The sequence below is a fragment of the Plectropomus leopardus genome, chromosome 19, assembly GCF_008729295.1.
Source record: "Plectropomus leopardus isolate mb chromosome 19, YSFRI_Pleo_2.0, whole genome shotgun sequence".
Classification (NCBI taxonomy): domain Eukaryota; kingdom Metazoa; phylum Chordata; class Actinopteri; order Perciformes; family Serranidae; genus Plectropomus; species Plectropomus leopardus.
Genome location: NC_056481.1, coordinates 14,999,873 through 15,015,913, shown reverse-complemented (window position 1 = coordinate 15,015,913; position 16,041 = coordinate 14,999,873). Strand labels below are relative to the sequence as shown.

Below are 16,041 nucleotides of genomic sequence, written 5' to 3'. Positions count from 1 at the left end.
ATTTTTTGGCTTAATTTTTTCTGTTCTTTTTATATTTTAATTAATTTAATGACAAACTTACTTGTACCGTTTACCATTGTGTAAATTGCAATCTCATGCAGTGTTGTTGAGAGTTGGGATACATTGTGTTATTTAAAACTGCAATAAAACTGCCTTTTTTGGAATAATGCTGGTATGCAATGGATGTATACTTTGGGGGACTTAAAAAGCTTAAATTAACAGCAAAAATTCACCATTATACATCATAATTTAATTTGATGTATGTTTTGTATTAATAATTTGAACTATTAAGTAGCATAAAAATGGAAATACTCAAGTCAAGTACAAGTACCTCAAAACTATACTTATTACATTCCATCAGTGTGTGAATAGTTATTTTCTGTGCTAAAATTAATGGAAGTCAATGGTTACCTGGGAAGGTAGGAACATAACATGGGGAAAAAAATCTCAAATGGTGTAGCACGCATTTGAAATAGTCAAAAAAAATTATAAAAGCCATATGATTTGCTTACACGTTTGTATGATTGGGGTATTGCCATCACATTTACATTCAACAGCATCCTTTTTCTGCTTGTTAGTTGCCATTCAGCCACTCAGAAATTGCTATTTTATTTACCTGATCAGACAAAAACAACAATGGAAGCAACATAAAAAAATGTTATGACTGAAGAGCTGACATTACAGCAGCTTCATTTACTGTAGGTCCAAGAAACCCTACGCAGGCTCTCTCTCCCTGTGCCGAGGTCACTTTTTGTTTCCATGTCTTCCCTTTTAGCTTAACTTTGTAAAGCATGACATCGTCTCTCTTCAAATGGGTTTCAAATAGCTTACATGAGGTCATAGGTTAGGATCATTCATTCATTAACACAGTCAAATACACAGAGTTAAACAAACGGCAGCTGAAGGTCTTTTGGTAAACACTGGAAGTGCATTATGTAGGAGACACATTCCTGATCGACATACTGTCCAATTAACTGCCTGGCTGTAAAATGAATGGATACCGGAGGCTTGTGAAAAGTTGAGCTGAGTTATCTGGCTTTGTCTTTGGCTGTATTGTGAGAGTGACATCAATGGTTGGGCGCAGTTGCACTAGATAGATGAGCAGGCTGCTGGACACATGGTCCAGCACTTCACCCCTCTGTGATAAAGCACATTCACCCCCGTTGTGGCGTGCCAGACACACGAGTGTGTTATCTAAGTGTGGGCTGAGGTCTTGTGTGCACATTTAGGGTCAGTTTGGTTTTGGGTGAGGAGATACTGGGAGTCTAAGCACTGCTCTAGGATCTGCCCCTAAAAGTTATCTCTATCCCCTTCTCTTGTCCCACCATTGGCACTCCCTTTTAAGACACAGTCTGGACATTTATCTCCCAAAATGCACACTGTCTCACACATGCACACACACCACCCAAAACCACTTCACACAGTCCACCCAGATGGTGAACACACGCCCAGCTGGGTGGATTTAATAGGCCTCAGGATAGTATGATGAAATAATTAGCCTGAATGGATGAAGGTGATGATGGATCACATCACAGCTAACCATGTTGCAGCATCTTAAAAATATGAACTGGTTTTCAATCAATCAGTTCATTTTGTACATTTTAAAACATATATTCTTTAGGAAACTCCTGACACTTACTTTGGTTATGTAATCCATTCCAGTGGACATATAGTCTTCATGTTTTTTTTTTTCATAAAATGACATGGATAATGATGTAATGATGTAATGCAGTGCAGACTTTTTAAAATCGATCTGCACTTATATAACACCATAACAATACAACAATAAAGTAACACTAAAAAAAATGGACTTCAGTAAAAGTAGCAATGCCACAGTATGAAAACATTCTGTTAAAATATACCTAAAATACCAAAAGTAAAAGTACTCATTATACAGATTTTCCCATTCAGAAAAAGAGAGTATCATTGGATTAATTAGTCATGCATTAAAATCATCAACTGATATCTTGGTAACTGGTATTCAAACTACTTTAAATACTGTGGGGTAGCGACATCCATAATACATAATTTATAAAATTACATAATTTTTTAGTTGATATATATTTTGTATTGATCTTTTGAATCTGCAAAGCAACTAATAACTAATGTCAAATATATCTAGTGGAATAAACAGTACAATATTGGCTCCCCACCAAAAAGGATGCAGTAGAAGTATTCAGCAGCATGAAAATGGATATACTCAACTGAAGTACAAGTATCTCAAAACTGTACTTATTACATTCCTCCACTGCAAATTTATCAAGTTTTCGGGAGTCTGAACAGTTCCTTTCTGCACTACAATTAATGGAAATCAATGGTTGGAATGACAGGGCAAAAACAGTACATTAGAAAATAATTGTGCAGCATCTATTTTCTATCTGAAAATAGAAAAATATGAAAGCTATATGATTTGAAGTTAAAAATAAAACATATAAAAGAAAGAAACAAACAAAAAAATAACTTGCGTTGCCCTTTAAATACCAGCAAAGTAAACTTAAATTGTGTACTTAAAAATTAATCGAAAAGTAGTCCATGTATCTTCTGTATCAGGTTTCATAGTTGTCAATTCACAGACTTAAAAAGCTTAAATTTTGGTGTTTCAACGTGAATTTAAATGCAAAAATCAGTTGATATGATGTATGAATTGGGGGCGGTGACATCAAATTATGTTGTCGGAGGTTTGACGGATTGATGGCAGATTGTCCAATAGGATTGAAGTCGGATGCTCCACCAACCAATCAAAAGTGAGACGTAGAGTTTGACCCCGCCCTTCATCTAATTAAATCCACAGCAGCGTGGTGGTGGAGGTGTTTGGAGTCAGAACAAGACCGCGGAGGGAGAAGACAACTGTGGCCACCTCGCAACTTTCTGGGCCACTAAAACACTCTCCAGCCCGAAAAACTAGTGAAATACAACTCCAGGTTTGCTTAGAAGACGCAGGAGTTGACGTTAAGGTGACTTTTTGAAACTGGAGCCGCTTTCTTGTTTGACAACGGGGTGAAATATCTCAACATCCTCACAAAGAAACTTTGCTTGCTAGGCTGCTAACTCGCACACAAGCCTGAGAAAAAGTATGATCACCGCCGAAGACCCAATCACACGCCGTTAGAAACGTCTCATCTGTCGAGTTAAGTGTTAATTCTAGCTGTATTTACTTGGAAATGCTTTGTATATGACTTTAGGCTGAGTTTAGTAACGGTTTTGAGAAGTCACCATCACCAGTGGAGGAAGGGCTGCAGCTGGTGAGTTAGCCAGCCACCACCAGTGTTTCCACATAGCGCCCCCAGATCTCCACCAGGCAGGACACCCGCTGGTATTTTCTTTAAGTTAGAAGCTAAGTAGTCCCAGATTTGTGTCTGGAAACATGTCTGGCCGGAGTGGAGTCGGACAGATCCGGGGAGCCACTTCGGGTCCACAGCCACTCAAAGCTACTGTTCCCTATCAGCTGGCCAGCAAGCCTCGACCAACCCGGAGAGATGGAAAGTCAGGTATGAGCTCTACACCTGTCACACTGTGTGGATCATGTCCCTGAATTCATGTGGATCTGCTTTTTGCCATTGTCATTGGGGGACAAAGTAATCGACTCTGTTACTTGAATCAAAGTATAGATTAGGGGTCGACCATTATTGGTTTTACCGAACCAGTACCAATACTGGTTATTAGTAGTTAATGAGACCGATAACGGATATTTGGAACCGATATGTATTTGTAATATAACAAACCAACACAAAACTTTGTTTAAATGCCTTAAGCAAATGGTAAATCAAAACTGAAACTTTCAACATCTTATACAGAAAGTTCCCAACAACTTTTTTTTATAAAGTCAAATAAAAATTCAAATGAAACAAATAAAAATAGGTCCCTTTAGTTTTACAAAGTAGAAGTTCATCCCATTCTTACACTTTCTTTGCACTTTTAATTTTTATTAATTTTCAAATAGCTGATACAGATAATAGGCAAAATGCCAAATATCGGCCCCAATAATCGGCCAGGCCAATAATCTGTCGACCCCTAATATAGATACTCCTGGTCAAATATTACTTCAATACAAATGAAAGTTGCTGAGTCAAATTATTACTTGAGAAAAATGTAAGTATTCAAAGTACTTTCTTTTTCCTATCTCAGCGCGTTGTTGTATTTTGTCACAATACATTTACAGAAAGTAATTTACTGCATAGCAAATGTAAAGAATAACAAGAGCCTTCATAGAAATGTAGTTGACTCAAAAGTTCAATAATTATTTTTTCAATGTAGTGGAGTCAAAGTAATACGTTTAAAATAAAAAAATCAAGTAAAGTGCAGATACTGAAAAACTGCACTTAAGTACAGTACTTGAGTAAATGTACTTCGTTACTGGCCATGATAGGAAATGTAAAAACTGGATAGTGTTGTCTACTTAATACATGGTTTCACACCAGCTGTGTCACCTGTAAGTCATTTCCCGTTAGTTTTAAACTTAGATAGATGACCTAGTAAAGTGGTGTGATTATGAAACACTTGAAGCAACATCCATAAAACAATCAATGTCAACAGTGAAGTCACTGCAGTATCTTTAACTGTATAACAGCTTTCAAAATAAGGGTTTCAACTGAAACCACAATGAACTCCTCATTAATAGGCAAAGGGATGCATTGAATTTTTTTGTTTTAGCAATAATATAAGAACTTATTTTGCCATAAACCAATACCAATATCTATCTATCTATATATATATATATATATATATATATCCCCCTTATCTAGTTTTAGTAATAATCAAGTCTCTTCTGTAGTTGAATTTACATAATATTATGCGTACTCTTATAATGATGTCCCACCAACAGATAGACACAAAATACAATGCTTTTTGATGTATGTAAAAGGGATTCATTGTGAAAAATAAGTAAAAGCATGTTGGCTGATTCTAATAGATCAACTTAAAGCCAATATCAATGGATGCCAGTAATGTGCTGATATTTTAGTGCAACCCTAATTCTTTTCTATGTTAAATTCACCTCTGGCTGTTTTAAATTTCTTAGAGTTAACATGTTTTTAGGGCCGGGCAATAATAGAGAAAATCCAATATTATGATCACATCATATCAATCATATAAATATTGATATTGTAGAGTTAATAATTGATGCTTTCACAAAAATATCGACACTAACATTTTTAATAAATAATCATCAGTAATGTAGATATAATGACTACATGGGTAAAGGGAAATAATAGAACAGCTAGAACAATATTGATTATAATATCAAGGTATTTGGTCATACTGCAAATTATTACCTTTTTTCAACTGAAAGTCATGCCCCCGAAAAAAGTTCAACATCTGTTTTATAAGATAAAGTTTTCAGTCTGTTTATCTCATTTCACACGTGTATTGGCTCAAAATGAATCTAGTGGACGGAAAGCTATTTATATATTATTCTAGTGGTCCACCGAAAATGTCATTTGTGTTTGTAATATTAAAATAGTGCCACGCAAATATATCACAATACTATCCTTTAATGATTTTTTTTCCCACCACCTCTACTTATCATGTTAATTAGGTACAAATAATAGATTACTAAGTTTAATGTAAACAAAGCTATAACATATTCAAAAGGCATCAATTCTTCCTACAATTAAAGCAAACTTAAACAAATGACAGGATAATTTAATCTTTTGTTTCATGTAAAATAAAGTTGTCCCTTTGACAGCCGGAAAGCCCAAACAGCACCAGCTGAGCTCGGGCATGAGGCGGACGATGTCTCTCGACGCCATCATCGGGCCGTACCTGCAGGGACACTGGCCCAAAGAACCAGAGGGCCAAAGCAGCGTGTGTCGCAAGGACAAGTCCACCCAGGTCAGCTCCAGTTTAAGAATGCTCCCAAGTGTGAACATAATGAGGCTGAAATGAAAGGAATGCATGACTTTACCACAGATGATTCCACATTTAGAGTTTTGTTTTTTAGGTCATTAGTGACACTGGGGGGGTCGAGTCATGTTAAAAGATTAGTTTGCAGCTTTAGCAGAGAAGGAAGTTGCCAAGAGACGGAGGGAGGGAGGGAGGGAGGGAGGGAGTGAGTGTCCGGTGCTTGCACAGCTATTACAGAGTGAGAACCACAGCCATGAGAACAGTCCCTGGTGTCAGCTGATGAGGCCGTTTTGGCTGCACCCATCCTCTGCTCTGTGTGCAGGCACTCGCCGCTGATCTACGGTTGCCCACATCCTCCCCCCGCTCTTTGTTTTTCAGTTTCTCCTGCTCTTAGACAAGTGTGAAGAGAGTCTGTGGGTGTGGATGATGTGATGTGACTGCAGATCAGCCTTTGAGCATGAGAAGTTGTGCTAAGTGTGCAACTTGTGGAGAAAGCTGTGTGAAATCCCGATGTGTTGTAACAGTTTCATTAGGCAGCTTCAGGCTCAACTTTAACACAAATGCTTATTAAATAGTCACATGTGATCTTATTCAAAGAGCATTAGTTCATGGTCCCTTTCTTCCTCCCCAGACCCCAGACTCATGGTCGGATAAATCTCAGAGTAGGAGAGGTAGCAGCAGCCACAAACGCTCGGCATCATGGGGCAGCGCTGAGCATCTGCGAGAGGTGAATCTCTGCCTGGATTACTCATTACGTGTTTGTGACAACCAGGTTTGCTTAACAGTATGTCAATGAGAGCAAGCTTTTTCCTTTTTTTTTTTTTTAAAAAAAAAAAGACCTGACTCAATTGCTTTGACAGCATTGAGCAACAGGAGACCAAATGATCTCATCTGCAAAGAAACTTCCCTTTTGGACAGCTTTCAGGAGCTCCACTCTACTTCACTTTATCTTTTATCTGAACCGCCAAACAATCAGATAATCAAATTATCACCACTAAAATGTTAACATGCTTCAGGGGACCCTTGTGTATGATATCTGAGTTTAAAGGACTTCCCCTGTGTGTATTTGTGTGTGCAAGCCGATTGACTGACAGTAACCTTTGCTCATTGCAGATCGCTAAACTAAAACAACAGCTGCAGCAGCGCAGCAAACCTGCAGTCTCAGGGGGGCATGACAAAGACCGCCAGCGTGGATACCCTCAGGGGAGCTGTAGCCTAGGAGCTACTCAGGTACCTTAGCATCATCACCGCACATAAACACACTGAACCAATTTCTGTGCACCAGTAGTGGATGAAGTACCTGAAAGCCATACTTGAATAAAATTACAAACATCTTACTAGAAAATGAATTTGGTTGAAGTTAGTCACCTGTTATAGTACAAGTTGAGTAAAAGTCTTTACAGGCTTTTTTTTGAGTATCAAAAGTAATTTTATGATATTAAATGTACTTTAAAGTGAAAGTACAAGTAAATGCTGGTAAATAAATACAAAATGTTGTAGAGTAAAAGTGTAAGTTGACAGAATTATTAAAAACTCAGGTGTATTCTGTGAGTATTCATATTTTACTTAAATACTGTAACATGGTATTAATATTTCATTACACCACTGCTACGTGCACTTTCTTTACAAGCAAAGTTGACAAAGATATTTCTTCATCACACACACGGATAACCTTCATCACAGTGAATTAGACAGCGCAGCTCATCGCAGGAAGTGAATGAAATAAAACACTGAAGCAACAGGAAGGCCACTACATAATGTCACTTCTGCTTTCAGAGCGAAATGCGTAGTTCTGCTTTTCAGCACAGCTGCTCTGTAGCATCTTGTTGCACAGAGCCACACTCCACTGGGTCGATGTAGTTTCAGACCAAAGTGTGGCGACGCGATAAACCAATGAGAACAATTACAAACCTGATTGTACCTCACAATGTTAATGTCATTTAAATAAGGACCTACACCCAGTGATATCGTTTAGCATGTGTGGTTTTAATATTTGACTTATGTTCATTGGGAACTGCACAAGAGCTTCAGATTTCAAAAATTTTATTTATACTTCACTCCTCATACAAAAAAATGCAAATTGCTTCACAATAAGAGAACGTATGAAAAACAGACAACAGTAATGCAGCAAAAATTCCTTTTTACTTGTTTTTGTGTCCGCAGACGCAGCCAATTCCCATCCCTCTTGCTCCCCTGTCTACACTGGTCCCTCGACTGCGCTGCAGTGTGGAGGGCCTCAACCAGGAGCTGGAAGGCATGTTCATCTGCCAGCCGCCGCATCCGCAGCACAGGGTAACTGCCAGTTCTTTTTCCTTTTTTTTTTTATTTTCCTGAAATTCCTGAAAAGTATCATGCATCAAATAGAAAGAGGGTAGGTCGGACATTCCCATTCAAATCAACGTAGCAGGATGGTCAGAGCTGCGGCCATTTCTATGTGCACTGATGTTATTGTATGTTCTGTTGCCGTTAATGCACGTTTGTTAAAACAGGATGCGTAGCTGCCTCCAAAGAAGCAGTGAGAGTTGCTGCTCAGCGGACAGCTGCGGCTTTCAGAGACCAAAAGGATGAACAGCGTCTAGAGTCAGCATATATTTTACATGCAACACTGCGAAATACAGTGTGATCTCAACCAAATGAGAGTTGTTGATTGTTGAAAGTCAACTATCTCTGAACAAAATTTGATTTAGTCTCTGTTGAATTTGAATGAATTGTGTTTTAGCTACGTTAGCGTTAGCTTGGTTAAAGAGAGAAACCTGGATTGGAGTACGGTTGTATTTTTTGGTTTAATAAGGAAACTAGTTGCAAGAACAGGTGAAAACGGATTACTAAAACTGGTGTTGTCACCGAAAACAACTAACAATAATTGCCATTTCTTTTGTACTAGTCAAATGACCAAGGGAAACTCATTTAATTTCTTAAAAAATGTATATATCATTTTTGGGGGGCTTTTCAGCTTTATTGGACAGGACAGCTTGTTTTTTAAACAATATATTCATTAATTTTTCACATAACAAAACATGCAGTACACAAAGAATAGAAGGGTACATTAACTTCAGAGCAGCTTACTGAACACCTCTTGTCTCTTATAGTCTGTCCGTTTATTCCAGCGTTGTGCATGTGTCCTCGTTTTGGTCCTTAAGTGAAAGGTCAGTTTTTCCATGAAGTAAAAATCCTCTACAATGTCCATCCACTGTCCCGGACATGGGTCATGAGTCATGTCTCAGGACAGGACAGCTTTTAGTGTAAAAAGTGGGGAGAGGGAAGGTATGACATGCAGCAAAGGGTCACAGGTTGGAATCGAACCTGCGGCCTTTGCAGCAAGGACATAGCCTTTGTACACGGGGCGCCCGCTCTAGGTGAGCCACTGGGCGCCTCTCCTCATTGTATTTCTGTGGTAGCATGTAATATTATGGTGGCTGATATTATTTACTCACTGTTTTTGTCGTGTCTTGTCAGCTCCTCGAGGTTCCAGACGGTCACCGGGCCCCGGTCCCTACGCAGAGCTGCAGCAGCGGATCTCAGAGCGACCCCCCCACCACACCCCTGTCCTCATCTTCATCCTCCTCCTCACCCAGCTCCTCTCCGACAAACATCCCCACCCCTCCATTTAACTCTGAAGTTTTACCTCTGGATCTGCACCAAGGTTAGTTTATGTATGTTTTATTATGTTTGTTAAGTATAAATGAGTCATTTCAGACAAAGTACCCAAAGTTCATGGTAGTTTAAGTGATTTATAAATGTAATCGTGTTACTTAGTCAAAAAGTATTACATGTGTAAAGTGAGGTCAGAGTTTTGTCGTCAAAATGTCCATTCGCAGTGCAGTTGGACCGTCCACTGTTTGGAAAAGTGCTTCACAATTGAACATTAAACTTGAGGTCTAAATAAAAAAAAACGTGCTTTTAATTATCTACATGAAAGTTACTGTTATACATAACTTTAAAAAAAGTTAAATCAGTTTTGAGTTACCTGAAAATAAAATGGAAAGTGAACTGCTGTGTGACACACAAATGTTGCAGCTACTGAAGACACAACCTAAAATCAGATAACCACTCTCTGCACGCACGATCACACAGGCAACTTTTATAGACACTCACAAACCGAAATATTTGCATTCAACACAGGTGTGATGAGCTCAGGTCATCATACTATCACAACTAAACATGACATAAAACACTATCATTTTACTGCAGTGACTACTCTTCCAGACGATTATTAACATTTTTTTAAAGTATTATTTTTCTCATTTTATTTTGCTTTAATCACAAAAAGGTCACTTCTCATGCACATTTCACTTCACTTCCCTTTTTTTTCACGAATAATAATAAATCAAAATTACAAGTTACAAAATCTAATCATGCTTTAATGTGCTAATATTTGATTATGAAGTAACACATTAAATCACATACAGTCTGGACGCTATAAGCATAATATTTTTATTGTGTTGTGATGCAACAAATCTAAAAAATACTTTATATGCGCATCGTTATTGTATGCACCAACCTCTTACCATTTAACTTTCAGCTCTAGTGCATGGCAAAATTTGGAAGAAAAGCACAAATGTGTCATTTTGTTCTTTTTGCTTCTAAATTGAAATAGTCATGTCTAGATTTGTTTTTGTATTTAAAGTAATCTTAAATACCGCTGCAACCAACGATCATTTTCATTGTTGATTAATTTGTTGATTATTTTCTCGGTCAGTTGATTAGTTGTTGGGGATATAAAATGTAAGAAAATGGGGAAAAATCTGTTTAACCCAAAGCCCCAGATCATGTCAATAAATGTCTTTTTTTTTGTCCCCAATGCAAATATATTCTGTTAAATGTCGTAGAGGACTAAAGAAACCAGAAAATATTCACATTTGAGACTCTGGCATCAGAATTCAGACTTAAAAAAACCCCACAAACCACACACTGATTAATTATGAAATTAATTGGCGATTAATTTAATAGTTGAAAAAACTGAAATCATCTGTGAAAAATTCACGATTTTAATGCTCCAGCTATTGTACAGTGTCTTTGAGTGTGTGAAAAGTGCTTTATGAATAAAATCTATTATTTTTATTATTATTATTATCATGAATGTTCTGAAATTCAAGTTTACCATATTAATACTAAAATGTATTTAGTTTCCCCAGTAATCAAGGCAAACATAGCTAATTTATTAATAATTAAGGGTAACTGTCTCAGTAAGTAATGTGCACACATTGTCTTAAATCTTAAACTGTCCTCAGAAGTTTTGCTGTGATTACAGTATATTAACTCGTATTTTCCCTGCTGTTTTTAGGTGTAACCGACAGTGCAGAGATGTGTCTTCTGTCACCGTTCACCTCTCAGAACGAGGCCGACGTGTCTCTGCCACTGCTGATGTCGTCCTCCCCCGGTCCCAACAAAAGCTGCTGCTTCCAGAGAGAGCCTCCGGAGGGCTGCGAGAAGGTCAGAGTCTGGGAGGAAACCAGGTACGTTTGTTCTGCAGCCAAACATAACTGACAGACTTCTGTCTCATGTTTGCTCTGAACCACACCTTACAGTAGTCACCAGCTCGAAGGAGCAACTTTTCAGACTCAGGATGCACAGTTCCATTTAAAATATCGTATCTTTTTACTCCTCATATTCTTCTTGCTTTTCTAAACCTGCCGTCTGCATTTTTAAAGTGCAAGTTGACAGCTGACAGTTTAGTGGGAGATTTGCGTTTTGCTATACCAGTTGTGCTGGAAAACGAGATACAGAGGTCTTATAAGCTCACTTCTTTCTTAATCCACATCCCCAAATTTTATTTTAATTTTCATTCTTGTAGTTTCAGACTTAACACTCACTTGAGGCGATCTGTCAGACTTCACACTGCTCCCTCTGGAGCCACAAAACGCTTTACACAGCTTTTTCCACACATGCAGTAACACTCCTCATGGCCTGTAAAAAGACTAAAATGTGTAAATTGGGTGCTCTTGGACTTCTGGACTCCTGTATTTTTTTAAATTTTTTTGGGATGTTTTTGTTCTCTCTGTACTAAGAAATATTCAGTAAAGGGCTCCGTGGAATGAAGTGAGTGAAGCAGTTTATAACACAAATGCTGTTGAAACTGAGTCACTGTGAGGATGCCCTCTGGTGGTGATTTCTGTGTTGTCATAATATATCTGGACATAACCAGACATATAATCAATGTGACAGAAACAGTTTAGTTAAGGTTACGTTATTTAAGACATTCTGTTTCCACTTCATCCATGCTGTTATAACACTGCTGTACTGTTAATGCCACAGCGCTGTTTTAAGTCCTTTCTTTGTTTTTTCTCAGCCTGTATATTGTCATGTGAAATTAGGGACAATACTCGATACGGTTGCAATTAACTACTTTCTGTCGTCTTGATATTACTTTTTTTCCACCCGTGTGAGGCTGTAACTCGTCTTGGGTAGAATAAAGTTTACTTTTAAAGTCACTTTATGTGACATTGAGAACATTGTGGTAAAATGGCATTCAGGGCAGAGAATGAGGTCACTGTGTGTGTGTGTGTGTGTGTGGTTATCAGAATTTCTCTGCTCTTACTTGTAGTAAACCAGTCCAGCTGTGCATGCATCGCTGCTACTCTGCATTGCACTCATACGGCAATTACCACTGATAACGCAGTCCCGACCCATGGTGGCAGGACGGTGTTGTCATGCAAACGTAGCACGCACCCTGTGGTCCCCCCCCCCGTGTTAACAGTGTTGGCTCTGTCAGCACTGTTGTCATTGTTCGTGGTTTATGGAGTTGCTAGGCATCAGAAATACAAGTCAGTTAAACCCTATTATTAAAATAATTATTTTATGTGATTGCATTCAGCCAGTGAAAGTGTTGTTGTAATAGTCTGGCAAATGTCCTAAAGATTTATTTTCTTGACAAATATTATTTTTACAAAATAAAATTTCATTTATTTACTTCTATTTAGTTTGTTCTTGTCACGTTTTGTAGGCTAACCTGCAAGTGCCACATATTTCAGCTGTATTTAAAACTAGACTTGGTTACTGACAAAAAGTGATTGATGATAAATCAATCACAATGTTTTTGCACTTTGCGCATAAAAATGAGCATATCTCAAAAACTAAATAATGTACATAGTTCAAATAAGGTGGAGTGTTAATAAATATTTTATGTATGTTTTCACATTTAGAGGTTAAAAACGTGTCAGAATTTTGTTTTTTTCTGACAAAATTTCAATAATTTTACCAATTATTGTGGCTTATCGACTTCTTAACCTTTTTAGTTCCGGTTGCATAGATTTTTAGGGATAAAAAACATTTGAACGTAATCAAAGAAATGAACCTTTATTTAAACAGAGAACACCATTGAGAGCAAGCTCGAATTTTAACAAGGACGCCCTGATTACATCACATATAAAAACAACAGCACACCACAGTAAACACTGACACAACATGAGAAATGTAGCTGATACTAAAGTGCGCATTAAAAGCAAAAACACTCTGCATACATCACCAAACAGCTCAAAGCATCAACACATGGGACATCATCACTCAAAGAAAACGACAGTGACATCGCAAAAACATCAATGTAGCTACTGACGGACCATTTCTGATGCAGAGTTGAAAGAGTTGAGCATCAGGGAAATTAGTCGTAAGAACATCATTAGATCATTAGTATCTGACCGCTGCTCTCCTCTCCTCCTGTAGCACTCCACACCAACACAAACCAGCCCTAATCTCCTCCTGCCCAGACCCCAACAAGGTGAACTTCACCCCTCACGGAGGCTCCGCCTTCTGCCCTGTCAGCCTCCTCAAGCCCCTGCTCCCCTCCATGGACCTGTTGTTCCGCAGCCTCACCGTCTCCCCAGCAGGCGGTTGCTCGAGCCAGGGAACAAACTCCTGCCAGGCAACGTCCTCTGGCAACCGGGCCGCTCCTCCAGATCCTCCTGCCGCCAACACGGCTGCTGTCATGGCGGAAAGCTCCGGGGAAGGCCTCGCTTTCTGATCGCAGCTGCGGATCTTTTTCCGTCAGAAATGATTATGCATAATGCAAATATTTCAGCGATCTGGGGACATATTGGTGATGTTGCTTTATTTTTTTTAGGAAAGGACCATTCGTTTTCTTTATAGGTTTATAATAATCTTATGTTGAAAAAATAATAATATTGAGAGAAAAAAATACTCGTAGGTGATCCAGTGGAATTGCTTTATGACCTACTTGTTTTTGATGTCTGGGCATTGCGATGTTTCTAAATTAATGCTTTTCTGTCGTGTGTCATAATCCAAAGATTTTTGGCCAAACACAAGCGTGAGAGGCGGAGCTGTGTTATTCGGCTCTCTACACATGCTTCCCAAAGAAGCCGTGACAAACACTTAACACTGGTTTTGAAACTCTGACTGCAGTGCGTCATCTCTGTCCAAAACGTTGGAGTTGGGGTCAAATATAACAAAAACCTTTCTTGGATAAGTTTGTTTTTAATTCCTTTTACCTAACTTGACCTTGCACCTGTTGCTGGTGTACAAAGCATGACAAATCAGTTGGGTACTTTTTTTATTTACCTGATCCAAAAAAGAAAAAAACGTGACGCAATGAAATCACATTTGGATTATTGTAAATTGAAGGGAATTATTCCAGTTGATGGCCTTGGGTAGCATCAATACCTAAATGCTTCAGCTCATGCATTCCTGCTTTAAACGTTGTGCAAATGTTATTTTGTTGTCATTTCGTTTACTTGCAAAAAAAAAAAAAGTAACTCGTACACGTGTTAAGGGATACAAACCTGTTATTCTTTGATGTTCTAGTTGTGTGCTTGATGGTTTGTTTATAGTTTTGGGGTCTCACAGCCTAGTTGACTACCTAACCAGTTTTAGTGGTGTAGACTTGTCATCCTTAATGTTCCTCTGAAGATTTTCCTCTTCCTCTGCCAAGCTGACAAGTTGATGTTCAAATAGTTTTATATCTGGTAGACATGTTTGCACAAATTGAACTGCTACTTTTGAGTCGCAATTCTTATTTTTATATTCACTTTTGTATTTTAAGAGTAGTAATGTGTATTTTCTACATCTTTTTTTTTTTTTTTCAAGTACCTGCAACATAAGCTAAAAAACAAACCCTATTATTTTTAGTTTTGCTCTGTCAGTATATTTGAGGCAGGTGTTACATGAGATACTGTATCGGGTGGATTTTTATGCACTTCCAGGAGAGGGTTTTAATGTGGAGGAGTTTCTTCCGTGCGTTGGTCCTGGGTTTATTGTTTCTGACAGGAGTTTTGTTTGTGTGTGTGTGTGCACGTGGATGGAAAGTTAACTAGTCTGACTGATTGACTAACTTCTAGTTTTAATGTCCTGGTGAAATGCTGATGGATTGAAACATTGTCGTTTTCCAAATAAGCCTCAATTTCAATGTTTTATGAGTCAGTGTGGATGCTGGGGACGTGCTGTTATCTCAGGTTCTGTGTTCTGTCCACATAAATATATGAACGATTATGTGTTGTCTTTGTGATTTATTGAATTAGTCTTAAGTCTTGACTGTTCTGATCTGAATTTTCGTTGTCTGCTGAGAGGCATAGTTACTGGAGTCTGACATTGGTCGAGAAATCAGAACATGGACTGTAAACCTACTGTTTTCATTTTACATTAGTTAATCATACTGTCAAGTTAACGTTACTGGGGGGGGGATTTAAAGGTGCTGTATGTGTTTGTTTGTTGTTGAGTCTCATTCACAAGTCATCCAAAATATCAGCGCTTTGGGTTGATTGTTGGACAAAACCAAAAACCACTAAGAGTCTGTATTAAAAGACCAGGGAATGAGACTCAATAATCAGATATCTTTCCCCAGGTGCATACAGCACATTTTAAAAATAAAATCCAAAAGCTAAAATTATAACCCAAAAATGTACCATTATGAAGCAATAGTGTCTTTGTATAATGCTGAAACAGTCAATCGACAGAAAATGAATCAACTATTCTGATAATTGATTGAGTCATTTTTAATTTTGCTTTTTATTTTGAATAGACAAAATGATAAATTGATATAGAATATAGTACAAGCTGCAGCCTCAGTGAACTTTGTTGTATTAACAGTTTGCGATTGAAGATTGTGACTTTAATGGGGTTTTTTTGCACGCATTTCTGATACGCAGCCTACGTTCATGAAGACCTCTGGCACGAGGACAGGGAAGGCTCAGTTTTCTTTAAGCCCCGCACATGATATAGAGTCGGGCAGAGTACACATGCACAGTGCATACA

General features: G+C 38.1%; 1 protein-coding gene across 1 annotated transcript; it reads left to right on the top strand.

Annotated features, from left to right (window-relative positions):
- Nucleotides 1–2,822: 2,822 nt before the first annotated feature.
- LOC121959268 (protein FAM117A-like) lies at nt 2,823–15,279 on the top strand. Its single transcript, XM_042508505.1, has 8 exons — nt 2,823–3,488; nt 5,684–5,829; nt 6,473–6,568; nt 6,955–7,071; nt 8,005–8,133; nt 9,298–9,484; nt 11,126–11,297; nt 13,501–15,279. Exons 1-8 carry the CDS (start codon nt 3,365–3,367, stop codon nt 13,796–13,798), a joined length of 1,269 nt encoding a protein of 422 aa, XP_042364439.1. The 5' UTR covers nt 2,823–3,364; the 3' UTR covers nt 13,799–15,279.
- The last annotated feature ends 762 nt before the right edge of the window (nt 15,280–16,041 follow it).